This window comes from Ceratotherium simum, chromosome 21 (genome assembly GCF_057802395.1).
Source record: "Ceratotherium simum simum isolate JZ-2026a chromosome 21, ASM5780239v1, whole genome shotgun sequence".
Taxonomy (NCBI): domain Eukaryota; kingdom Metazoa; phylum Chordata; class Mammalia; order Perissodactyla; family Rhinocerotidae; genus Ceratotherium; species Ceratotherium simum.
The window spans coordinates 50,862,362-50,889,019 of record NC_141920.1 but is presented as its reverse complement, the minus strand read 5'-3'; the positions used below and the strand labels follow the sequence as shown (position 1 = coordinate 50,889,019).

The 26,658-nt window shown below is 42.5% G+C and overlaps 1 protein-coding gene across 13 annotated transcripts in view; it reads left to right on the top strand.

Moving 5' to 3' along the window:
• NINL (ninein like) overlaps window positions 1-26,658 on the top strand; it is a 139,432-nt gene that overhangs the window by 25,561 nt on the left and 87,213 nt on the right. For 8 of the 13 annotated variants that reach the window (XM_087445730.1, XM_087445732.1, XM_087445731.1 and 5 more), the window contains one exon: window positions 21,665-21,858. The exons of 3 other annotated variants lie outside the window; for them this stretch is intronic. In XM_087445730.1, coding sequence (XP_087301856.1) covers window positions 21,676-21,858 — 183 coding nt within the window. In that variant the 5' untranslated portion in view covers window positions 21,665-21,675. Of the gene's footprint in view, window positions 1-17,352; window positions 19,305-21,664; window positions 21,859-26,658 lie in introns of those variants that run through there. 2 more of the 13 variants (XM_087445733.1, XM_087445735.1) reach the window with 2 other exon arrangements.

Here is a 26,658-nt window from a genome sequence, read left to right as displayed (position 1 = left end):
AAAAGAAAAAATGAAAAAGAAAAATGAATAAAAAATAAAAAAGAAGAAGCAAGGGAAAAGAAAACTGTAAGAGAAGGAAAGAAGAACTTCCAAGAAAATTCACAGTAAAGGGTTTAGCAGAAGCTTTTACAGACCTCAACAAGCTCCTTAAATAGTTTGAAAACATGGACTCCAACACCAAAAGGTTTTCATTAACAGAGAGGTTTTCATTAATGTTCATTGTGCATTATCTGTTTACAAGCGAATCTATGATGACATAGAAAAAAAGAAACAAACCAAGCAAACCACCATAGGCGTATTTCTGAAAAGAGTGACATCTCCTCAAGATGAGGCTCAGGCGGGTCCTTCAGGAGGTGTTCCAGAAGAAGGCGTTGTTGTCATAGGAGATGACAGCTCCATGCATGTTATTGATCCTGAAGACCTTTCCCAGTGCAACAGAATGTGGAGGTGGAAGACAGTGATATTGATGATCCTCACCCTGTGTAGGCCAGGCTAATGTGTGTGTTTGTGTCTTAGTTTTTAACAAAAAAGTTTAAAATATAAGAAAAAATTTTTAAATAGAAAAAAGCTTATAGAATAAGGATATAAAGGAAAATATTTTTTGTAGAACTGTAGAGTGTGTTTGTGTTTTAAGCTAAGTGTTACTGCAAGAGTCAAAAAGTTAAAAGATTGAAAAGTTAGTAAAGTAAAAAGGTTACAGTAAGCTATGGTTAATTTATTACTGAAAAAATAAAAATATTTTTTATAAACTTAGTGTAGCCTGAGTGTACAGTGTTTATTAAGTCTACAGCAGTGTCCAGTAACATCCTAGGCCTTCACATTCCTTCACCACTCGCTTGCTGACTCACCTAGAGCCACTTCCAATCCTTCAGGCTCCACTCATGCTCAGTGCCCTACACAGGTGTACCATTTTTTATCTTTTCTACCATATTTTTACTGTACTTTTTCTATGTTTAGATACACAAATACTTAGCGTTGGTTTACAATTGCCTACATTATTCAGTACAGTAACATGCTGTACAGATTTGTAGCCTAGGAGCAATAGGCTATATCATTTAACCCAGGTGTGTAGTAGGCTATACCATCTGGGTTTGTGTAAGTACACTCTGTTTTTCACACAACGATGAAATCTCCTGACGACACATTTCTCAGAACATATCCTTGTCGTTAAGTGACGCATGACTGTGTGAGGGTTCCAATTTCTCCACGTCCTCTCCATTGCTTGTTATTGTCTGTCTTCTTGAGTGTAGCCACTCTAGTGGTAAAGTGGTATCTCATTGTCATTTTATTTGCATTTCCCTAATGACTCATGATGTTGAGCATCTTTTCATGTGCTTATAGTCTATTAATATATCTTCTTTGATGAAATATGTTAAAATTTTGATACTGATAAATTACTGTCTGTAGAGGCTGCCCCAATATATATTTCCTTGAGCACTCTATGAAGACCTGTTTTCAACAGTGCGCCAATCTGTTATCCCCCAAAATTCATATGTTGAAGCTCTAACCCCCTAGTACCTCAGAATGTAACTGTATTTGGAGACAAGGCCTCTAAAGAGATAATTAAGTTAAAATGAGGTCATATGGGTGGGCCCTAATCCGATATGACTGGTGTCCTTATAAGAAGAGGAGATGAGGGTACAGACACACACAGAGGGAAGATCATGTGAGGATATAGGAGAAGACAGCCATCTGTAAGCCAAGGAGAGAGACCTCAGAAGAAACTCCCCCTGCTGACACCTTGATCTTGGACTCAGCCTCCAGAACTGTGAGAAAGTAAATTTCGGTTGTTTAAGCCGCCAGTCTGTGGTACATTGTGGAAGTAGCGAACTGATGCACAGTCTGATAAGTGAAAAAGTCGTATGTCATTGTACTTTCAGTTTGTATTTCTCTTGTGACGAGTACGGTTAAGCATTTCTTCACACGTTTAAGAGCCATCTGTATTTTCTGGTACATAATCTGGTTCCTTTGCTAGATTACTTAGGATGTAAGTCTTTTTCATTATTGATTTTAGGAGCTCTTTATTAAGGGAATTAGCCTTTTGTCTGTGATTTGCATTAAATTTTTTTTATTTGCCATTTATTTTCTGACTTTATTCTTTCCTACATAGAAATTTTGACTTTTATATAATCAAACTGTCCACTCTTTTAAGGATAATGCAAAAGCTACATTTTATTCTAGTTCTTTTATGGACTTTTCCTTGGTTTAAATTTTTGATTCTTCTGGAATTTACTTTGCTGAAAAGAATAAGATAGGTATCCAAGTTTATTTTGTTACATATGGCTAATCAATTTTTTTGACAGCATTTTCTTTATGAATTAAAGAAATTTCTCCTTTATCATATGCTAGATTCCTGTGTATATCTTTATCTACTTTTTAGATATTTTCTGTTCTGTTTCTGTTAGATGGCTCGTTTTCTCCAGACTTATACCAATATTACTTTTTTTACATTACTACAGCTTTATAATTGTTTTAATATTTGATAAGGTTAGTACCCTCTTATTCTTTTTCAGAAGTATCCTGGCTATTCTGCTTACATACCATTCGAACCTTGGAATCAATTTGTTTATTATGCCAAAATATCCCATTGGTATTTTTATTGGATACACCTTAAATGTATAGGTGAAGGAGACTTGATGTTTCTATAATGAGCCTCCCTATGCAGGAACATGGTACATCTTCCCATTTGTTAAAGTCTTTTGTGTGTGGCTTTCTGAAACATTAAAAAATTTCTTCATATAGATCTTGCACATTTCGTAAGCTTATTTCTGTGTATTTATTTTTAATGTAAATAGGATTTTTCTTCATTATATCCACTAACTGGTTACTATTTGACTATAGGAGTGAAGACTATTGATTTTTTTTATTAATTTTATACCCAGTCAGATTAGCAAATAGTTTTCATTCAGATAATAAAACATTTGCAAATAAATTTGAATCTTTTAAAAATGTTTGCAACAAATAGGATAGCAATGAATTGCAGAGCTCTGGGGAGTCTGGCAGTGTTGGTTGTTAATCAGATCGTGAAGACTCTCAGAAACTTAACAAGAAGAAATCAGTGGGACTGACAGGCTGGGGTCACTGGGGAGTCTTGAGCTTCCACGTCATCTGCATTGCCCCTCCCCGTTCTTAATGTAGGTAAGTGACATTATTCTAGTATTATGTGAAGTTCCATCGCAGACAGTGCTGAGGAGGATGTGGCGGGTGTCTCCACTCCCCAGCCTGTTCCAGCATAGAGCTCTGCAGCCTCAGTGGGAAGAAGCTGGGCCAACAGTGTTATACTTTGCCCCATTATGGAACTCAGTCCCATAATGACACATAGGTATAAAAAGCACGCATTTCCAAAACAAGCTCTACACGGGGTAAAATACCTCAAATACTCATGAATACCAACTTGGTCTTATTTTTGGAGATATGTATTACTAGGAGCAGTTTCTGCTTATCTGATAGTTTTCATCTTTATGTCTTCATGGATTTCTAAAAATAATGATTCACCTGGACTAAGTCAAACATGTGTACCAGTTCACAAGTCAGTTTTCCTTTTGATTGACTATATTTTCATACCCAACCAGACTCTCTCACTGCTGCACAAACTGGAAGTCTCCGGACTAGACCAGGTTCCCTACCTGAACACGGCTGGGGCCTCTCGCTGCTGGCAGCGTCATCTCCACACCAAGTCCTGTGTCAAGTCAAATTATATTTTCAGTGCTTTCCTCATTTACATTTATTTCTGCCTTGGAATCTTGGTGGCAAAATCCTTGCTACTAAAATATTAGTTTCAAGAGGGCAGCATCTAGAACCTGGCTTCTAGTAGAAGCTTAGGAAATGTTTGTTGCATAAATCTTTCTTAATAAAATCTTTTACTTTATTTTCTTGCATACATAAAGGATGAAATACATATTCTCAAAAACTATTAACCTGTATTGGTCACCTTGGGCTGCCATAACAAAGTACCACAGACTGGGTGGCTTAAACAAGAGAAGTTTATTTTCTCACTGTTTTGGAGATTGGAAGTCTGAAATCAAAGGGTCAGCGTGGTTGGTTTCTGGTGAGGGCTGTCCCCTTGGGTTGCAGACAGCTGCCTTCTTGCCATGTGCTCACATGACTCTCCTTTGCACACGTGTGGAGAGAGAGCTCTCTGATGTCTCTTCTCATAAGGACATTAATCGTATCAGATTAGGGCCCCACACTTATGACCTCATTGCACTTTAATTACCTCCCTAAAGGCCCCATCTCCAAATATAGCCACATTAGGGGTTAGGGCTTTAACATATAGATTTCTGGGGGGACACAAACATTCAATTCATAATAATATCTTATCCACTTTACGTGGTAAGCATTTTTTATAAAAGTGCATGGTGTAGGTCACATATGGTGATGGCTGAAGAAATTCGATTTAGAATCTTTAGGAAGACAGTTGAACCTGAAAGATACTGTTCCCAAATACACTGTTCGTCACATGCAGGCTATTTTAATATTCTTAATTATTACAGTTTCCTCAAGAGCTTTCTCGGGTTTTTAGAAGACTCGTAAGGACAAGCCCATAGCATTCTGTTGAGTTTAATTAGGGTATTTCAGAGTCACTTTTTTTATTTTTCCATGAAGATTACAGCTAAAATATGATTCATTTTTGGATGTTTTGTTAAATGTCTTTCATTTTTCCCCCCTCTTTTGGACAGTGTCCAACTTTGTAGTGTCTTTGAGAAGCAAGTTCAGGCTGAGTGATGTGTGACTGTGTTTATCCAGCATGAACATGGGGCTTTCACGTTCTTTGTTTTGTCAGCAAAATAGCTGGCGCATGTGAAGGAGCCAAAGCTACTGGATCTTGATAGACAGTTTTACATAAAATACTCGTGATGTATGGTGTTAGAAGTCATCTTGGGGAGGGGCAAAAGAAGTGGCTTTGGGAAAAAAGTTTGCAGTTGGTTTTGTTTTTTCCTAAATGCTTCCAAGGCCGCCTTTTTTCTCTATTAGGCCTTTTATTTTATTTTATTTTATTTTATTTTATTTTATTTTATTATTTTTGTGTGTATGTGAGAGGAAGATCAGCCCTGAGCTAATATCGGATGCCAATCCTTCTCTTTTTGCTGAGGAAGATTGACCCTGGGCTAATATCCGTGCCAATCTTCCTCCATTTTATATGGGACACTGCCACAGCATGGCCTGACAAGTGGTGCATCAGTCCGCGCCCGGGATCCGAACCTGTGAACCCCGGGCTGCCACAGTGGAGCACGCACTTAACTGCTACGCTACCAGGCCGGCCCCAGGCCGTTTATTTTATTTACTCTTTTGGGGAATGTCTTTCTTCAAACCCCATCATGCCTACAGGAATCCACCAAAAAACGGATACTTACCACGCCATGGTTCAGTAAGGCGAGTGTGGCAGGTCAGTATTTCTAGTGCTTTCCCTCTTAGCTGTGTGAACTTGAAGTGTAACGTACATAAGAAAAGTGCACAGATAATAATGAATTGTCACAGAGTGAACACACCTGTGTGACCAGCATCCAGTCAAAAATAGAATATTACTGGAACCCCAGAAACCCCCCATGTACATGTTCTTGTTCATTATCTCCTCTCTGCTCTTCACTATCTTAACTCCTAACACCACAGATTAATTTTTCCTGCTTTTGAATTGAATGTAAATGGAATCATGCAATATGTCTGGCTTCTTTCATTATCTTTTTGAGATTCAGGTTGTGGTCATGTAGTTCCTTTCTTACCATTGCTTTATAGTTTTCCAGAATATGCAGCCAGCGAGGGCACTCACACTGACCCCAGGAAGAGGGTCCTTGCAGTCTTGGGTAGCTGAACTGTCACACCTGGAAATGTTGCATTTGCTCTCAGAGTTTCATTTGTAGTTCTTACTGATACTCCCTGCCTATAACTTTCTAACAGCGGTTTATTTTGCTATAATTATAAACTCACAGCGTGTTGCAGAGATGGTGCCTGGATTCCCATTGGCCATCACCCAGCTTCTCCCAGTGGGATGTCTTACATAGCTGTAGTACAACATCAGAACCTGGATGTTGACATAGGTCCAGGATTAAATAGACTACAGAAACCTGATCAGGGGCTGGCCCGGTGGCGTAGTGGTCAAGTTCGTGCGCTATGCTTCAGCCTCCTGGGGTTTATGGGTTTGGATCCTGGGCTCGGACCTACGCACTGCTTATCAAGCCATGCTGTGCCGGCATCCCACATATAAAGTAGATGAGGATGGGCACAGATGTTAGCTCAGGGCTAATCTTCCTCAAATAAGAAAAAAGAAACCTGATCAGTTTTCACCATTTTTTACATGCAGTCTTTGTGTGCGTGTGTGTGTATTTAGTGTATTTAGTTTTGTACAGTCGTATCCCATGTATAGATTCATGTAATGACCACCATAGTCAAGATACAGAACTGTTCTATCACCACGAAAGAACTGTCTTATGCTGCCTGCCATTTTGTGTTCACACACATCCCTCTTGTCATCCGCTAACTTTTTTATTGTAACACCTTTATTGAGATGCTATTTGTGTATGATAACAATTCACCCACAGCATACAATTCACAGAATTGTGTAGCCATCACCACAGTCAATTTTAGAACATTTATATCACCCCAAAATGATACTCCATGTCCATTAGCAGTCACTCTCCCTTTCTCCCCGACTGCCCCAGCCTCAGGTGATCACTAATTTACTTTCTCTCTCTAGAGATTTGCCTATTCTGGACTTTTCATTTACATGGAATCATACAGTATGGGGTCTGTTGTGACTTATTTCACTTAGCATGTTTGTGAGGTTCATCCATGTTGTAGCAGTATCAGTAATTCATTTTTTAAATTTCCAAATAATATTCCATTGTATGGCTATACCATATTTTACTTATCTATTCAGTTGATGGACATTCGGGTTATTTCCACTTCGGGGCTATAATGAATGATGCTGCTATGAACAATGGTATACAAGTTTTTGTGTGGACATACGTTTTCATTTCTTTTGGATATATACCTAGTAATGGAGTTACTGGGTCACATGATAACTCTGTGTTTAACTTTTTCATGAAGTGCCACACTGTTTTCCACTGTGGCTGCACTATTTTACATTGCCACCAGCAGTGTATGAGGTTTCCAGTTTTTCCACATCCTCCCTAGCATGTGCTATTACCTGTCTTTTTTATTATAGCCAGCCTAGTGGGAGTGAAGTGGTATCTCATGTTTGATTTGCATTTCCCTGATGGCCAATGAGGCTGAGCATCTTTCGCCATTTGATATCTTCTTTGGAGAAATATCTATTTAGATCCTTTGCCTGTTATTTAATTGGGTTAGTTTTGCTTTTATTATGGAGCTATAAGAGTTATTTATTTTTATTTTTATTTTTTTTTGGTGAGGAAGAGCTTCCCTGAGCTAACATCTGTTGCCAATCCTCCTCTTTTTGCTTGAGGAATATTGTCCCTGAGCTAACATCCATACCAGTCTTCTTCTATTTTGTATGTGGGACACCATCACAGCATGGCTTGATGAGTGGTGCATAGGTCCGTACCTGGGATCCAAACCTGTGAACCCCAGTCCGCCAAAGCAGAGTGCACGAACTTAACCACTGCACCACCGGGCTGGCCCCCAAGAGTTCTTTATATATTCTATATACAAGTCTCTTATCAGATATAGAATTTGCACATATTTTCTCCCTTTCTTTTCATTTTCTTGATAGTGTCCTTTGCAGTAAAAAAGATGTAAATTTTGATGAAGTCCAATTTATCTGTTTTTTTCTTTTTCTTTCTTCTTCTTCTTTTTTTTTTTTTTTTTGGTGAGGAAGATTAGCCCTGAGCGAACATTCATTGCCAATCCTCCTCTTTTTGCTGAGGAAGAGTGGCCCTAGGCTAACATCTGTGCCCATCTTCCTCTACTTTATTTGTGGGACGCCTGCCACAGCATGGCTTGATAAGCAGGGCATAGGTCCGCACCCAGGATCCAAACCTGCAAACCCCAGGCTGCTGAAGAGGAGAGCACAAACTTAACCACTACGTCACCTGGTTGGCCCCCTCTGCTTTTTTTCTTTCATTGCTTGTGCTTTTGGTATCATATGTAATTGAAGCTATGGCATTGCCTAATCGAAGGTCATGAAGATTTACTCCTGTGTTTTCTTCTACGAGTTTTATAGGTTTAGCTCTTACATTTGGGTCTTTGATCCATTTTGAGTTAATTTTTCTATATGATGTGAGGTAGGTAGGCGTCCAACTTCATTCTTTTGCATGTGGTTATCCAAATATTCTAGCTGTTTTTCAAAAGCTATTTTTGCAGTGTATATTCTTTATTGTATGTGGTGACTGAACTGTCTGTTCCTTTCTGAACTGCAGTCAGCCAGTGACCTGACAAAGGTTTCCAAAAAAAAAGTCTTCCTGCCCCTTTAAGTCTTCTGATAGATGCCTCTGAGGGAAGCTGCATCAGCCCAAGAAGGCCCAAACCAAGGCTACTATCTGCTCCAGTCCCTCAGGGAACCCTCAGACCAACCAAAGCACACAACCCCAGATTTTGGAGGGCAGGGACCCCACTGCCTACTCTGGCACCAGGCAGATGCTGTAGAACTTGGGCTGCTATCCTCACAGCTCTAGTATGGCTGAGGAGTTGGGGATGGTAGCTGGCTTGTGCATGCCATTATTGCAAAGATCTGCAGCCTCTACTTTCATTACATCTTTGTAAGTGTCCAGTCTGGCTCCAGAGTTCTGAAACAGTTGATTCCAGTCACTCTTTCTGGCCCAGTGTTGCTTTGATGGAGAGGCTGACCTCGGGAGCTTCTTCCTCCACCATTCTGCATGACGTCACTCCTCCCCACTATTCTTAATCATACATTGATGGTCCTTGCCCTATCAGCTGTCACAATGGGTGTTCAAAAATTGTGGTTTTCCAGTTCTGTCATTTCTTCTACATTGTTATTTGCTTTTTCTAATAAAGAAGAGAAACTATTGCTTTCTTTATGGTAGAATTTTCTAGTTGAATTTAAGTTAAAAGTTGATATTGATCCTGAGAGTAAGGTTTTTTTGTATTTGAATATGTGTAATGAAATGATATATATAGAGAAAGCCCATTTTGTATGCCTAGAACCATATGTGGATAACCTTGTGTGTGTCTAACTAAAGAATTTTATAGATATTTCAGAACCACAGGGCTTCTGAATGGTGAACACACCCCTTTTGGGTCTATAACTATAGTCCTAGCACAGACATAAGTACATGTGGTTATAAAAGTCTTTAGGAAATGTAAGAATACTGGTTAAAGGGTATACAGCTGTTATGTAAGATGACTAGGTCTAGAGATCTAATGTAAGCATGGTGACTACAGTTAATAATACTGTTTTGAATAGTGAAAATTTACTCAGAGAGTAGATTTCAGGTGCTTACATCACAAAAAAATAAGGTAACTGTGAGGATAAGATGTTAATTAGCTTGGCTATAGTAATCATTTCACTGTGTATATCAAATCATCTTATACACATTAAACATAAAAAATTAAAAATCTTGATTTACATATATCGACATATAATAGGAGTTTACAAGATTATCTATAGTTGTTTTATCTTGAAAGCTATGAACACCTACCTAGTTTTGTAGGATTACAGACATGTGTGCACCCTAGGCACATGTGCCTGTATAACAGTGGAGATGCCAGTGTTTATTCAGTACCTACCAAGTGCTGGATGCTGGTCTCAGTACTTAACGTGTTTACATGCTTAACAATAACTTCTTTAATTCTCACAATATCCTGTGAGATACTGAGGCACAGAGAGTTGAAGTAACTTGTCCAAAGTCACAGAGCTGGAAAGTGCCCATATTAAAACTGTGGAAACTCTGACACTAGAGCCTGCTGTCATTATGTACCACGATGTCTTTAGTAGACCCCAGAAAAGTAGGTTTTCTATGGCAGTTTTAGAATTTGATATCCTTGTAATTTCTAGTCCAGATATCTACTTTTTAGGAAAAGCAAATATTATAATTGCTAATTAAGTGGGGTATCAGCTTATTTTTATATTGTTGGGACTGGAAAATCCCTTTGATAAAAAAAGATAGCTTCTCAAGCCTCATTGCTGAGATATTTAGGGCCTACGTCGGCAAAGTAAATAAATAGCATAAATTTTGAAAAATAAGAAAAAAGCCATGAAAATAGTTAATGCAGAAATTAATCCTAAAAGTTCAGAGCTGCTGAAGTATGCAGGTTGGTTACTAACTGCAAGGCTATTTAAAGTGGCACCAACGTCTGCTCTGCTGGAACCCAAGGACTGGCTTCAATATTTTATCAGGGTTGCAACATCTTTCCAAATAGATAGTGAGCTGATCTGGAGTGGCTCCCCTTGGTCCTGTTCATTCTGGGTGAGCAGGTTTCACAGGCAGGGCTTTGTTGGGAATTGTTTCCCCTTGTGGGGATGCTGTGGGTCTGCAACCATCAGCATACCTAGCTTCTGAGAGACCATGATTCTCTTCCCTGTGCTCAGTACCCAGCAGGTTTCTGGGGGCACAGATTAAATTCCCTCATCAATTAAATGCAAACCAATACCTTGCTCTGTAGGCCTTCAGAGGGCTGCACTGTCCTCAGAGTGCCGGCCAGCGGCAGCGTCTCCGAGCCAGTATCCAGTTTGTTTTGGGCCAGGTTTTTCTCCCCAGGATGAAAACAGGGTTTTGCTTCACCTGGTAGTGAAGTTAATGCTCATATTTTGAATTAAGCTTTATAGCATTAAAATTATTAAGATTCTACTCATCCCAATTTCAAAAGAATAAAACCATGAGAAACTAAGTCCTTCTCCTTATCTGGAATATTGCCACCTGTTCTGCAGTCAGCAGATGTTGGCCAGGTTTTCCAGTGGTCTTTTTTTTTTTTTTTTTTTTTTTTAAAGATTTTATTTTTTCCCCCCAAAGCCCCAGTGGATAGTTGTGTGTCGTAGCTGCACATCCTTCTAGTTGCTGTATGTGGTACTCGGCCTCAGGATGAACGGAGAGGTGGTGCCTCGATGCGCACCCGGGATCCGAACCCGGGCCGCCAGCATCGCAGCGCGCGCACTTAACCACCAAGCCACAGGGCCGGCCCTCCAGTGGTCTTGATGTGCAAACATTTTATGCATCTGTGGAATGCTGAAGAGGCTTAAATAATTCAGTTTGGTTGAAGAGGAAAAGGAAGAGTCCCTTGAACCCCTGGAGTGCTTATTATTTATCACAACCACTTTGCTGTGAGGCCTGCACTCTGCATGTGAGTAGGCCTGGGGGCCACCGGGAGCAAGCTGGGCACCAGGTGGATGGTGCTAGACAAATGGGTCCCTGTGGGGCCACTCCAAGCCCCTCCTGAGAGTTCAGGGAAGGCTCCCTCTGTTTCTTTTCTCCTTCCCAGGGGCCTGTGGAAGGATTACAGGGGAGGGGGTGTTCTCGCCTCTGCCCTCAGGCACAGGCCTTGGAAGTCTAAACAGAAGACTCCCGTGGTTCACACCCTCTAGGCTCCCTGCTGGGCAGGGATGGGCTTCTCACCTGGGTGTCCTGTAATTTAGGTTGACTGCTTTTCCAGAGAAGGATGGAGGAAGGGGCAGTTGTACAGTGAGGCATTTCTAGAAATAGGATTTGAGCAGCGTGAAGACTGGAAGCCTAGGAACCTGTGTGTGGTAACAGTAATTCTGGTGTTATCACTGATGGTGTTATAATGACCACTAAGGATAAGTAGCAGTTCCTATGTATCTAGTACCTGGCATTTTCTACAACCTTTCCCGTCCCCTCAGCAGCCCAGCAAAGGAGGTGTTTAAGACCCAATTTGACAGAAGCTGTCACTTGCCGGAGCCTTGCCAGGCTGGGGTTCTGCAGCTGCCAACAGGTGTGGGGAAAGGGCACTGCTCGCCTGAGCTGTGAAGGCAGCCTTGCCAGCGTCTCAGTTCACTTAGAGCTGCCTTTGCATAGATCAGAGAGATTCTGATGCTTTAAAACGTTCACGTGAGACCCTTGCCCCCTCTCTGTTTACCGCACAGGGGGCCGTGGCTGCTCCTTGGACCCCTCACCCTGCACTGTGGTTAACATGCAGATAGCAGGGTTTCCAGGGCAATGAGGTGCTTAGAGGCTTGAGGTTCAGACTGGGGCTTCAGCACTCCCCTAAGAGAATTGACCCCTGACCAGTTCGTTTCAGTGTCCTTTTTGATAACATGTATTAAGTACCCACCAGACACCAAAAGGCAAAGCTCACATCGTTTGATTCAATACTGAAACCCAGTGCGAAGGGATTGTGCAGCAGCAGGCGACGTGCTCTGAGGACCTCTGCCTGTGGGCATCTTCTGTCATCACCCTTGGGTCTGAGCCTGCAGCGCTCCTGCCCAGACAGCGGCCCCCAGTCAGCCAGCCACAGGTGGACAGGCCGAGCAACTGACTGTCCTGCTGGAGATGCCCATGGGCCATGTGCCGTTTACCGTCTGCACCAGGTCAGGGCATGCTTGGCATTCTTCACCCAGAGGAAGCTTGGGCGAACTGAGAGAACTCGGGAAGCAAATGGAGTGTAGCTCATTTTGTGGGGAAAATAAAAATATGCTCTGTAGCATTTTTACAAGAGGTAGGTCTCTGTGATCAGGAAATCAGATGGCAGCAGTTGATACTCAAACCTGGGATAACAGGCCTGCCCCCTTTTGGGGGTCACCAAGTCTGCTGGCATGAGGCCTTTTCAGAATGTCGTAGCAAGAGCAAATGTGGGCTGGGGGTGCTCTCAAGGTTTAGCTTCTCCTTTCGGAGGAAGAAAACCAAACAAAAACACCAAGTTCCCTCCCCTGAGCGATCCTCCTACTTAGAGGACAGTGCCCAAGGTGGGCAGGCCACACAGATCCACCCTGCTCTGTACTCCCGTTTTGGATGGTGACCCATGTTTGTGCTGCAGTTGATCTTGCAGGGTTTGGGTGGGCCAGAGCTCGCCCCAGTGCAGGCCAGTCACCAGGGTCTCAACTCAGGGCATCTTTGCTCAGATAACCCCAACACCTGCCCCAGAACTTCACCATGTGGGGGGTAGACGCCAGTTCTCCGAGAGAGGAAGGGAGGGCGGGGGAGAAAGAAAGGGAGGGAGAGCACACGCAGAAACAGTAGTGACAGAGGCTTGTTTCACTCCTGTCTGGGGTTGTTTCACGGAGGCCTGTGAGATACTACTCTGGGCCATAAAGGGCAGAGGTGCTGAGGTGCCCGTGTCTCTCCTGAACTTCGTAAAGCATGTCGCTGTCCCTGTTTCCTCCCCAAAACCCCCCACCCCTGCAACAGCCCAGGGCTGTAACCTCAGATGGCACCTCCACCAGAGGCTTCCCTGTCACCCCATGGAGCGTGGTGCTGCCTGTCTGCCACACCACATGCGTGTGGGGCACAATTACATTTCCATTTTTGTGCCAAGTTTGGCTTTATAGAGGTTAATGTTTTCTTGAGTTTTACTTATTTGCTTTTTAATGTATTTGTCCTTATTTTTTTCCAGATGCTCCTTCAGCTCTGTCAGGAAGCTATCTGTACTATTTTCCAGATGGTCAGACGCACGCGGGACTTTTCGGTCCCCAGTTGTCGGCTTTGCATGATTTGTCCTCTGGCCCTGCCCCAGGGCTGCCCTCCTACAACAGCCTCCACCGTTTGTGTGGGACCCAGATCCTAGATCCTGTGTCTTCCTCTTTCTTGGTTAATCCCTCATTTTGCTGAAGTATATGTTCTGGGAGCTTCCAGATGAGGTGGAAAGCAGTCTTCCCTCCGGATGTCGGAGGCTTCCTTTCAGTCCTCTACCTCCCAGTCTTGCTGCTCAGTGTCCGTGGGGGCCGTGCCTTGCCTGGCACTGTGAGTGTGGAGTTGCTCTTTTCTCTCTGTGTACTTTGAGGACTTGTTTGTTTTGTTTGTTCTGACATTTCATGAGGGTGTGCTTGGTGTGGCTGTTTATTTTTTGTTGTCCTGAGTGGTGGGACTGTGCCATCTGCCTGCTTGTTCAAGTCTTGTATTATCCAGTAATCCCCATCCCTTCCACTGGTTCCCTTCCTGGGCTTCTAGAGGATGCCTGGAGTTTGGGGGTTGACTTTTTCCTGAAGAAAAGAGAAAACCCAGATAAACGTGCCATAGAACAGAGCCAGGCAATTTCAGAAAGCAAGCCACCAAATTTTGAACTTTTAAAAAAAAATTTTATTTCTTATTTTTAAATTGTCAGTTGTGGTAAAAAAAAAAACATAATATAAAATTTATCCTCTTAACCATTTTTAAATATACAATTCAGTAGTGTTAACTATATTCACATTGCTGTGTAACAGATCTCTAGAACTTTCTCATCTTGTAGAACTGAAACTCGATTGAACAACTCCTCCCATTCTCCCTGCCCCACAGCCCCTGGCAACCACCATTCTACTTTCATGATTTTGACTGCTCTAGATATCTCATATAAGTGGAATCATATAGTATTTGTCCTTTTGTGACTAGCTTATTTCACCTAACATCCTCAAACTTCATTCATGTTGTAGCATGTGACAAGATTTCCTTCCTTTTTTAAGGCTGAATAATACTCCATTGTCTGTGTATACAAGATTTTTTTTTAAGCCATTCATTTGTTGATGGACATTTAGACTGTTTCCACCTCTTGGCTATTGAAATAATGCTGCAATGAACATGGGAGTGCAAATATCTCTTTGCGATTCTACTTTCAATTCTTTTGGATATATACCCAGAAGTGGGATAGCTGGATCATAAGGTTATTATATTTTTAGTTTTTTGAGGAACCTCCATACTGTTGCTGTAGCAGTTGCACCATTTTACCTTCCCACCAACAGTGTACAAGTGTTCCAGTTTCTCTACATCGTATACAACAGTTTTTTTTTTTTTAATAGTGGCCATTTTAATGGGTATGAGATAGTATCTCATGATGTTTTGATATGCATTTCTCTGATGATTAGTGATGTTGAGCGTCTTTTCATATGCTGGTTGGCCATTTGTATATCTTTGGAGAAATGTCTTTGCCCATTTTTTAATCAGGTTACTTGTTTTTGTTGAGTTGTAGGAGTGCTTTATATGTTCTGGCTGTTAACCCCTTATTATTATCAGATATGTTACTTGCAATTGTTTTCTTCCATTCAGTACGTAACTTGCCTTTTCACTCTGTTGATTATTTTCTTTGTGCAGAAGTTCTTAGTGCCATTTTTCTATTTTTGCTTTTGTAGCCTGTGCTTTTGGTGTCATATCCAAGAAATTACTGCCAAATCTAACATCATAAAGCTTTTCCCCTATGTTTTCTTCTAAGAGTTTTATAGTTTTAGGTCTTACATTTAGATCTTGAATTCAATGTGGATTAATTTTTGTATATGGTGTTAATTTTGGTATATGGCGTATATTTCTTTTTGTATGTGGTAAATAATGTATAATTTTTGTGTATATAGTAGGGGTCAAACTTCATTCTTTTGCATGTGGATCTCCAGTTTTCCAGCACCATTTGTTGAAGAGACTCTCTTTTCCTTGTTGTGTCGTAGAAGATCATTTGACTGTATATGTGAGGGTTTATTTCTGGGCTCTCTGTTGTGTTCCATTGGTTTGTGTGTCTGTCTTTATGCCACACTGTTTTGATTACTATATGGGATTGATTTTTAATTTCCTTGTCTTTTCTCCTTCATGTTTTAAATCTCTTTATTGTTTAGATCCACTTTATAGAAGATTTCCTTGTCTTTATCTTCCAGCCTTCCCATTGAATTTTTTATGCATCTAGAATATGTCAGTGTCCAAGAAACTTCCCTTGGTGTCTTACTCCTTTTTTCCAGCAGTCTGTTTTGTTTCATGACTTTAATGAATTTCCTGTATCTCTCTGTGGATATCAGTTTTTCTCTGTGTGTGCACGTGTATGTCTTGAGTTTACTATCACATTTACTCCCCTCCCCTCTCCTCTCCCGCATGTACCCCCCCACCCCTGCCCCAATCACTGCCTCCAGATTCCAGTGAATGGAGTGTGTGTGTGTGAACATTGGAATTCTGAGCCCCCATTCAGGCTTCTTCACCGTTTCTGAGACCTTCCACAATTCTGCCGTGGTATGAGTTTCCCCAGGATTCAGGAGTCCCAGAAAAAGGCTCGAGTGACAATACACAAGTGACAAAACATTTCTGCCATTTGAGGCATTTTTACCTGGATAGCACTTGCTTTCTTGGAGCAGTGTCGCAGGTTCACGAAGATGAGGGGAAGGAAAGGAAAGGAGTGCTTCTGAATGGCCGGGAACTCGACTCTGTGGAGTTGAGCAAAGCTAGGTGTAACCGAGGTGACACAGGGCTGAGTGTGCCGGGCCTCCCCCTGAGTCAGCCTTTGCATGGTGTCAGTGGGGCAGACCAGCAAGTCCTCTCAAGGGAGAGCTGGCTCATCATTGTTCCTGGGAGGGCCCCTCCAGTGCCTTTTAACCTTCAGCCTCTGCACCTGAGTTCTGCCCAATTCTGGAATCCTGGGACAGGGCTTCAAACAGGTGTTCCATGCATCCAGCAGGTCCTGTGTGACGTGGGAGCACATGAAGGTTTGCTGGGCCTTGGTTTTCCAGATCTCTCCTCTGTGACAGTGCAGATATTGAGAGGTTCTTGAGCTTACTTGGCCTCCCGGGGAATGCCCCCACCTCCTAGGTGAACTGCCCTAGAATGCCATACCCCACTCTTCTCCTGCTTGTCCCATCCCAGCCTAGACCTCTATCGGGGGAGTCCTGGGAGCAGCAGCCTTGAGATTAAATGGACCCGTAATGCCTTAACCTTACTTTTGAAGTAGCTAAATTGCATCATGGTGTATTGCGATTGCTTAAATGGGTTTGTTATAGAACATTAGGCTTAAAAATACAAATAAATCCAAAACATTTCTGCCACTTGAGGCATTTGAAAGAGTACACCACAGACAAGCCTTCTGCACTGAGGTCGGCTCTGGGAATGGAGGAGGGTACTGGCAGGAGCCTCGCGGCTGAGAGGGCTGAGGTGGTGTGTGGGGCTTGGAGGACCGTGGCAGTCACTCCCTCCTGGCTTTGGGTCCATAGATGGCAGGCATCCTAGTGTTTGAGGTTTTAGCCCGTTTCCCATTTACAATTTCTTGTCTCCACCCCCCGCCTGCCAGGGTCCTACTTTGCACTCACTGGCCGTGTTGCCCTGTTACTGGTGTGTGTGTCCTCCCAGGAGGACGTGTCCTCTCAGAGGAGGTTCCCTAGAGACTGTGTCATGATCAGGCACATGGGGAACAGCCCGGGGGGAGGGCTGGGTGCTGTGTACCTGCCTCTCCGTGGACAGAGGCAGCCCCTTTGTTCTGCTTACCTGAGATGTGCACTCAGCCTCCTACAAGGGGTGGGAGGGTTGGGGAGGGGTCCATCTTTCCAGAACCTGAATCTGTTTGCGTTTTAGCAAGGTCAGGTTTTCTTTGCAGTCTTGCTCGTGGAGCAAGACACATTTGGGTATACTGGGTGTTCTGCTAGGAGTTGACCCAGACAGGGGCCTGAGAGGGACACCGTACTGGGTCCTGTGGGAGCAGGGGCTATTCAAAGACTCTCTTCCCAAAGCCAGGGCCCTGCTGGGCAACCCCTCCTGTGTTCTTTTTACTCACAGTCATATGGGAACTGAAGCTCCTCCTGTTTTCTGGAAATCCCAGCTCAGCCTCAAAAATGTGAATCTTGTCCCAGAGGAAGCGAGGTAGGAGCAGCGAGGGCTCTTGATACAGCCCCAGACCTGGGGGGCTAGCAGGTGTTGGAAGATGAGGTTGAACACAGCTGTTGTGGTTGATGAGGCAGGAGCTGCCATCCTTCCTTTTAAGTCTCGTTGCTGCTGCAGTCCCGGCAGGCTCAGCAGTTTGTTTATTCCTTTGTGCCTCTCCTTGTTCCAAAAAGGGTCTGAGGTGTGGTGGGCTTTCTCTCCTGGGGAGACTCACCACCAGTGGGCTCTCCACACACAGCCTGCTCCTTCTGTGCAGCCAGAGCACCTCAGGCTCCAGTTTTGGACTTTCCCCCTCTTCTATTTAGAAGGGAAATGTGCATTTCAGCAAGAACTTTAAATCCCTTTTGTGCCATCCCTTGTGAAAATAAAAAGAACACATGTTGGAGGGAGAACAGAGACTCGAGGCCGGGCACCCACTGCTAGCTTTGATGTGGGACTTGCCCACAGCTGGGAGAGGAAGAGGTTTCTTTTCCTCACGCTCTGCCCTTGGGGAAACAGCCCAGCTCCTTCAGTCTTCTCCGAAGCCTCCTTGTCCAGGGACACTCCTGACCAAAGGCACACTCCGGCCGGGCATGGTTTGTGGGAGACAGAGGTCGGGTTAGCCCCTTCAGGACTCACAAAGAGGCATGAACAGGGGTGCTTGCTGAGGAATGTTTTGTAAGGAAAAATGCTGGTGATGCCCAGTGCGTCTCTAAGAGTGTCCTGTCCACGTGATGTTACATCCCCTGCTTGCAGGAGCCTGTAGTCGTTTTTAAAAATGAGGAAGGCATGGAAGGATCTATAAGATACATGCCTAAAAAAGTTGCAGAATAGTATCTACAGTGTTCCACTTACATAAAAACCCACGTGTGTCTCTGTGTGTTATGTACATACATGTGTCTGTGCGGCCATCCACTGTGGACGTGGGACAAGTGATTTCCTCTGGGGAGTCAGGTCGGGCTAGAGGGACAGGGCTTCATTTTTGTTGTGTTTTGTTTTCACTTGATCTACTTCTGATTGCTTGAATTGGTTATAACTAAAGGTAAAATAGAAAAAAATGGAGGATTTTTCACAACAGGATTTGTTCATGATTCGTGGAGGCCCGAGGGGACTAGTGAGTCCTGCTGGGTAGACAGTGGAGCAGGCAGGGCGGCAGGGAGGGCCGGGGGCCGGGCGCAGTGGGAGGTTTGCAAGTGATCAGCTTTCAGTCGGGCCCTAGTCACTGCATACCCTCCATGCCCTAATTCCCTGCCTTTCTGCTCCTGAAGTTTGCCACTTGTCTTCCTTACTGTTATGTTCTCCTGTCAGTTTACTTCTGGCTTATCAAAAATTAGCATTTGCAAATATCAGGAGTTTCATGCAGCTCACCAAAGATGGCTCTTGTCTACAAAAGGAGTGGAGCTCCCAGGTAAGGAGACAGACTGACTTCAGATGAGAAGTTTGCCAGATGTTGACTTAGAAAGGTTATTTAGTTTGTTTTCTGGTTTACTGTTTATAATTTTCTTTTTTCTGTTCGTTTTCATTCTTGATGTTTCTACAGTTACCTTCTGAAAACAGTCTGGGAGAGGGGCAGATATTCACAGCTTCATCCCTCTTTGCCCTTTCTTAACTTCCACGTGTTCCTGTCTGAGAAGTGAATGAATACAGTCATTTGATGAGCCAATAGAGCAGGCCTGTACTGATTGCTTAGTACGTTTGTTGTCGTTTTCCTCCTGCATGAAATCTGAGACGATGAATCGGTTTGTTCATCCTTGGGGTGGATATTGGCTGGTGTTACAGCCGATCAGCAAGTGTTAAATTAAGAGCTCAGATGAGGCCTCCTAACTTTCTAGGATCGCAGTGAAATATCACTGTCAAGATTCTACTCAATGTCCGTTTTTTATCTCACTAGTCCTCTTGTTTTCCTAAGAGGATGCCCATGCGCGGTTTCCATTTGGGGGTTGAAGTGAACAGATTTCAGTCCCTCGTATAGTTCTGGTGCTGACACAGACCTCCCTGCCCCGTGGGGGTGCTGGATATTTTCCATGTTTTAATTCTAGTTGTTAAAGTGTTCTGTTTGTTATAAATTTTTGAGAAATATAAAAATATATAAAATAGGAAATAAAAATGTGTAATAAAAAAAAATCATCCCTTACCATTTTGGTGTATTTTTTATTTTCTTCTTTTCATTTTTTTGGAATGTATTTTCCCCCAGGAAGTTGCAGAAGTTTCTTGATAGAACTATTATAAGGCATAAATGAATTATTATATGTAAAGTGACCAAGTATATTAGTTATTATTATTATAAACAGTTTTTATTCTGCCTTGATATTTTTTATCAACTACACTTCCTATGCTAGTAAATATTATTCAGAAATGTGATTTTCAAGACTATTTAATTTTCTGCCATGTAAATAATTTAGCAAACTATTTTTATTTTGTTGGATAGTTCAGGATAGTTTTTGTTGGATAGTTATTTTCTTTTCTATCCTTATATAAATAATATTCTGATGAACTTGTTTCTTTGTTTATAGTTCTATTTCCTTAAGTTAAGGAATTTCTGTAAGGAATTTTATGTATATGAAATAATTAGGTCAGGTAATTAAAATATTTTAAAATTTTTTGATATATAGACAAAGTATCCTCCAGAAACATTTGCTGATTGTCACTTCCAGGAATGTGTGAGATTCTCCTTTTTATGGTAGCCTCAACATTGAAGGTTTTTATTCTTGATAATTTGACAGTCATAAATAGTATCTCTGTTTTAATTTGAGCATTTTTTTATTGATGTTTTAATAGTTTATAACATTGTGAAATTTTGGGTTGTACATTTTTGTTTGTCCATCACCATATATATGTCTCCCTTCACCCCTTGTGCCCACCCCCTACCCCCATTGCCCCTGGTAACCACAATACAGTTTTCTCTGACCATGTGTTGGTTTATATTCCACATATGAGTGAGACCATATAGTGTTTGTCTTTCTCTTTCTTGTTTATTTCACTTAACATAATACCCTCCAGGCCCATCCATGTTGTTGCAAATGGGACGATTTTGTCTTTTTTTATGGCTGAGTAGTATTCCATTGTATATATATATACCACGTCTTCTTGATCCAATCATTAGTCGAAGAACCTGAAATCAACAATCCAAAGAGGCTTATGCACCCCTATGTTCATTGCAGCATTATTCACTACAGCCAAGAAGTGGAAGCAACCTAAATGTCCCTCGACTAATTTGAACATTTTTATTTTTTAATTTTTTTTATTGTGAGGAAGATTAGCCGTGAGCTAACATCCGATGCCAATCCTCCTCTTTTTGCTGAGGAAGATTGACCCTGGGCTAACATCCGTGCCCATCTTCCTCTACCTTATATGGGACGCCACCACAGCATGGCTTGACAAGAGGTGCGTCAGTGCACGCCTGGGATCCGAACCTGTGAACCCCAGGCCACCGAAGTGGAGCGCGTGTACTTAACCGCTGCGCCACCGGGCCAGCGCCTAATTTGAACATTTTTACATGGTTATTAACCATATATTCTTCTTCTTTGTGATTTATTAACGTCCTCTGTATATTTTTATTGGAGTTTGCATTTTTTCTTATTATAAGCACTTTTATTTAGTAAAATTTTTACTGCTTATTTTAGTATTTGTAAGGAAAAAGAACAGCTATATATGTATAGAGAAAAATTAGAATGTATATTTGCCAAAATATTAATAATGATTTTTTTAGGTGATGAAGTTTTGGACGATTTTAGTTCTCCTTATACTTATCTCTATTTTTCTGATTATTCTGTAATAGATTTTTTTTTACAGAACAAAGAAATGCTGGTTCTTGTGAACAATGACTGCCTCCCTAAGTAACATGTTTCTGATCTCTCAGCAAAGGTGGGGCTGGTTCCTCCCAGCCTCGCTTAGACCTGAGGGGACTCCGGGTGCCTTTTCCTCACATGCGCAGCTCCTGCCCTGTGCCTGGGCCGCACTGCCTGGGCTCCTGGGAGCAGTGGGAGAATGTGTGAGGTGTGGCAGTCAAAGTGTACTGCTGTTTTTCTTTTTTCCCCTGGCACGTGCAGCCTGCTATGGGATGGATGACGAAGAAGAGAACCACTATGTTTCACAGCTCAGGGAAGTCTACAGCAGCTGTGACACCACGGGGACAGGCTTTCTAGACCGGGAGGAGCTGACCCAACTCTGCCTTAAGCTTCATATGGAAAAGCAGCTGCCCATCCTTATGAAAACACTTCTTGGAAATGACAACTTTGCCAGGGTGGGTATTTGACTTCATTCTCGTAAAGAAAAGCACAGAGTACTATAGTTGGCTACTCCGGAATTTGAGAAATACCAGTGTTGACTAAAGGTACTCGTCAAAGGAAAGTTATTGGAAAATGGATTGTTTTTCCTTCTATGTAATGCCTACCTTGTAGAAAGAGTTTCCTTAAGATTACTTTTTTTAGTGTAGTAATTCCCAGAGGTTTGGTTTTGTTTCGTTTTTCCAGAAAGATGTTTGGGTGATTTGTTGGGAGGGGTTGGTATGGGTGGGTGGCGTGTGGTTCTTTGGGCAACTCACACACTGGTAAATCATTTAGAGACAGACAGCTTCAAAGTACCTTGAGGACAGATGGTCTTATAAAATTACACAGCTTGAAATTCATGTAGCAGCAGCTGGACAAAACAATTGCACACTGCTGTTGCAGGAACAAAGGATACCTATGTTCGGAGGTGTCCTTTGATTTCATTTGGCCAGATAGAAAATGTGAACTCAGAGTGTTTTTTTCTCTAAGAAGTTCAAGGTCATTTAGAATGGTGATCTAGAACTTAGACCACAACCTGCTTTCCTGATAGATACACTAAAAAGCACCTCTGCCTTGTTTCTACTTCTTAAATGTGGCCAGATGTTAACATGTTAGTGCTAAAAACAGTGCCTGTTATCTTGTTGGTCATTTTAACTTTGAAGGAAGAGCATTTTTTCCACAGGACTCAATAAAACTCTTTTCATTCTGAGTGAGAAAAAAAATCCAGCCTATAAATTTACCCACATTGGCTCTTGGGCAAAAACAAATGAAGAAAAACAACAAAACCCACTCACTGCTGACATAGGGAGAGAGTCCAGGCGAGTCGGACCTCTGGTTACTGCTCCAAAGCTCCACCTATGCGGGTTGCTGTTGCCTGTCAGAAGGGCGCTGTTACTCCCCAGTGGAGAACTACACCACAGTCACCCCAACCATGCCCTTTCTCTGTCTCTGTATTCTTGTCCTGCTTTTTTGTTAATGGACTTAAGAACAGATGTGGGTTTTTTTTGTTTTTGTGTGTGTGTGTGTGTGTGTGAGGAAGATCAGCCCTGTGCTAACATCTGCCAATCCTCCTCTTCTTGCTCAGGAAGACTGGCCCTGGGCTAACATCCATGCCCATCTTCCTCTACTTTATTTGGGACGCCGCCACAGCATGGCTTGCCAAACAGCGCGTCTGTGTGTGTCCGGGATCCGAACGGGCAAACCCCGGGCCGCTGGCAGTGGAGCGCGCGCACTTCACCGCTACACCACCAGCCGGCCCCAACAGATGTGTTTTTGATAGATAATGTTCTGGCCCCTCCTGATGTCACCCGGAATTGTATTGGGGACCTGGATGAGCAAAAGGCACACTTGTGAAAATCCACACTCTGGTTATTTAAGCAGTATAAACAGATGGTCTGGTTTTCTTGATTATTTTTGTCAGTTTGGAAAAATCAAAACCAAAAGAATAACTTTTGGGCCCAAATTCAGATTGCAGGCTCTGGTGATCAAAGAAACCATATCATTTCCAAGCCTTTCTCCACTTTACACTTTGTATGTGCAGAAATAGTATAAGATTTAGAAACGTCAAATTATGACAGGAAAAAAAGATTAGTATTGGAACATCAGTGAAGAGAAAAATGATCTTGGGTTGTTTGAGATTTGTAACTTCCCCCCGTCACCTGCATCCTGAACAGCAGTTTCTCTGAGTTGTAATTCCTTCCAGAGGCTGAGAGTTTCTCCTCACACCTTTAGGAGGAGGGATGTTAGAAGGAGAGATAGACACTCATAGGTAGTGACAGGAGCCTGGCAATTTCTTTCTTTTTTTTTTTTAATTATTATTATTATTTTTTTTTTTTTGAGGAATTTTGACCCTTAGCTAACATCTGTTGCTGATCCTCCTCCTTTTTTCCTTTTTTCTCCCCAAAGCCCCAGTAAATAGTTGTATGTCATAGTTGTACATCCTTCTAGTTGCTCTATGTGGGATGCTGCCTCAGCATGGCTTGATGAGTGGTGTATAGGTCTGCACCCGGGATCCGAACCAGTGAACCCCAGGCCACTGAAGTGGAGTGTGTGAACTTAACCACTACACCACTGGGCCGGCCCCAAGCCTGGCCATTTCTGATTAACACTCGCTCTTGGCAGAGCTCTCTATGTGTTCATTCTTCTGTCCCGACTCCATTCTCTCTTACAGCCATAGTTTTCTGTTCCCAAAAAGGAAGTCAGGTGTTAGATAAATTAAGGAATAGCTTTGCTTCCATTAGTGCTCTTGAGTCTCACCTGAAGTTATTCTTTCTTCCTTCTCTGTCACACTTCAAGAGCATTGCCCTCACCAGCCAATGCCTTTAGGATGCCCTGCGTGTCTCCCTCCACCCCATCATTTTATGCGGCTTCCTCAGTGATGGCTGGTCATGCTGGATTATTTGTTTTCAGAACTTCTACTACTCCTTTGTTTCTTCCCACAGACAGGGCAGAGTTCACATAGCCTTCGTTTAGGTGCAACATTCTGTAGAGGTTTTAGAGGAAGCCGATGTCAATCCAGAAATATCCAGATAATTGTCCCTATTTTCTACAACCAGAAACCAAATGGTGGAGATTTGAGGAAGTTTTGAAGAAAATCAAGATAAATTCTTTATCTAGGAGAATGGATTGCCTTTTCAGTTCCAATACTACATATCTAGTTTCGTTGTAGTAACTAACATATATGACACCATATAAATGTTAGTCATTGATACAGTAATCCAGTTGTATAAATGAAAAAACCATATTATAATATTTGAATTAACAAGGTAATTTGTTTAATGCTGTGAGGGTGTGCTCGTTTTTAATTCCTTTTTCTTGTTAAAGAAACATTATCAGAGTCTGGTTTCAAGCCAGAAAGTTAATATAGCCTAAGACTCCTGTGATTAGTGGGGAATTTCCATGCACATTTTATGTTATATTCTCTTGTTTCTTTACTAGTGGTGAGGATCTTACCTCGAATATTTTAGATTTGGGCAGAGAGAGAATTTTTCTCTCAAAAATAATTATTTTTTTCCTTTTTGTGTGTGCGCATGTGAGGAAGATTAGCTCTGAGCTAACATCCATTGCCAATCCTCCTCTTTATGCTGAGGAAGACTGGCCCTGGGCTAACAGCCGTGCCCATCTTCCTCTACTTCATGTGGGACGCCACCACAGCGTGGCTGGACAAGCAGTGCGTCGGAGTGCGCCTGGCATCCGAACCCGTGAACCCTGGGCCACCAAAGTGGAGCGCACGAACTTAACCGCTGCGCCACCGGGCCGGCACAAAAAATAATTATTAATATAGTGTTACTGAAAATAGTGTTAAAGTTGAAAGTGACTCCAGATCACAGGGTCCAGCCCCTTCCTTTTGTGATGAGTGAGTCCGAGATCACACAGAGATGATGGTGTGTCCTATTAGGTCAAGCACTGGAATGCCGTGGGGTTGTTCTTCTTCTGTGAGCTATGCAGGAAGAGGACACAGGGACACATGCAGGCACAGTCAGAATGGTCTCAGACTATGTGGCACTACCCTTGGCCTTCAGATCCCACTATTGTTTTGGATAGAAGAAAGTCAGCCGATAAGTATTACCAGAGATACGAAAGAAATCTGTGATTAGATCAAGCAAAATTGCCATTTCATTATGCATCCATGTATTCAACATCTATTTTTGTGCGCTTATTATGTGCTGGGCAACATCCAGAAGCTAGGGATGCAAAGATGAAAGAAATAAAATTTCTCTCTTCGTGTGAAATGAAATATGTGCAAAGTGATTCATTCTAGTATTGATTCAAACAGAAAAATATTGGAAACAGCCTTTTCAATAGGAGATTGGTTAAATAAATTCTGGTAGATGCATATGATGAAATTTTATGCAGCCCAAACAAAGAACGAAGAGACTTGAAAATATTTAAAGGAAAGAGAGACCTCTAAAAAGTGATATATAACAAACCTGAACAAAGAACCAAGTAAAACTTCTAGAACTGAAAATTATGATGACCAAAATTAAAAACTAAATGGGTCTTCTTATGCTGTGATTCAGGGCTGAGGCCAGCTGCCCCCTTCTCTGTCCCAAACCTGACTGAGAAGGTCATCACCTCCTCCTCCTCCTCCGCTGCAGTGGTCACCTCCTGATCCTTTCTTTGAATGGGGGCAACTGTTTGCTGAAGTGTGATGTGTGAAGAGGTCAGAGGAAATGAGCACCTCAGGAGCTTAAATTCAGGTCTCAGCTAAGATGATCATCAGACTTCTGGGGAAGTCTGCAAGACTGAACTGTTCATCCATAGGACCTCCTGCTTACCTTCATATGATGAGGTTTTTAGCATTAATGTGAATTTGTTCAAAAAGTAGTTCTTGCCAGGAGTGACATCAGCATCATGGCAGAGTGAGCTTTCCCATAAACTCTTGCCCTGATAAGATACAACAAAAGGAACAGTCACAGACCAACAACGGACTCCTAGTCAGCGAAAAGGAAGATCGAAAAGATCCAGATCCACACTGCCGCACATCTGAGAGTGGAACGTGCTGGGGCCCCTGGAGGAAGTGGGGAGAGGTAAGGAGAACTCCTCTCCCTCCCCATCAGGTCAGCGATCTGCATGGCTCCCAGAGAGGGAGGAGGGGCAGCCCTCTGTGGGGAAACTGTGGCTCTTCAGTCTCTCTCAGCAGTGGGAAACTCCGACACAGAGGACTCAGAACTTCTACAGGGGTACCATCAACATCTGAGCACCCCAGGAGAGCGGATAACAAGGGGTGAGCAAGAAGCCCCGCACGCAAGGGACCCAGCAGGCAAAAGAGAGAG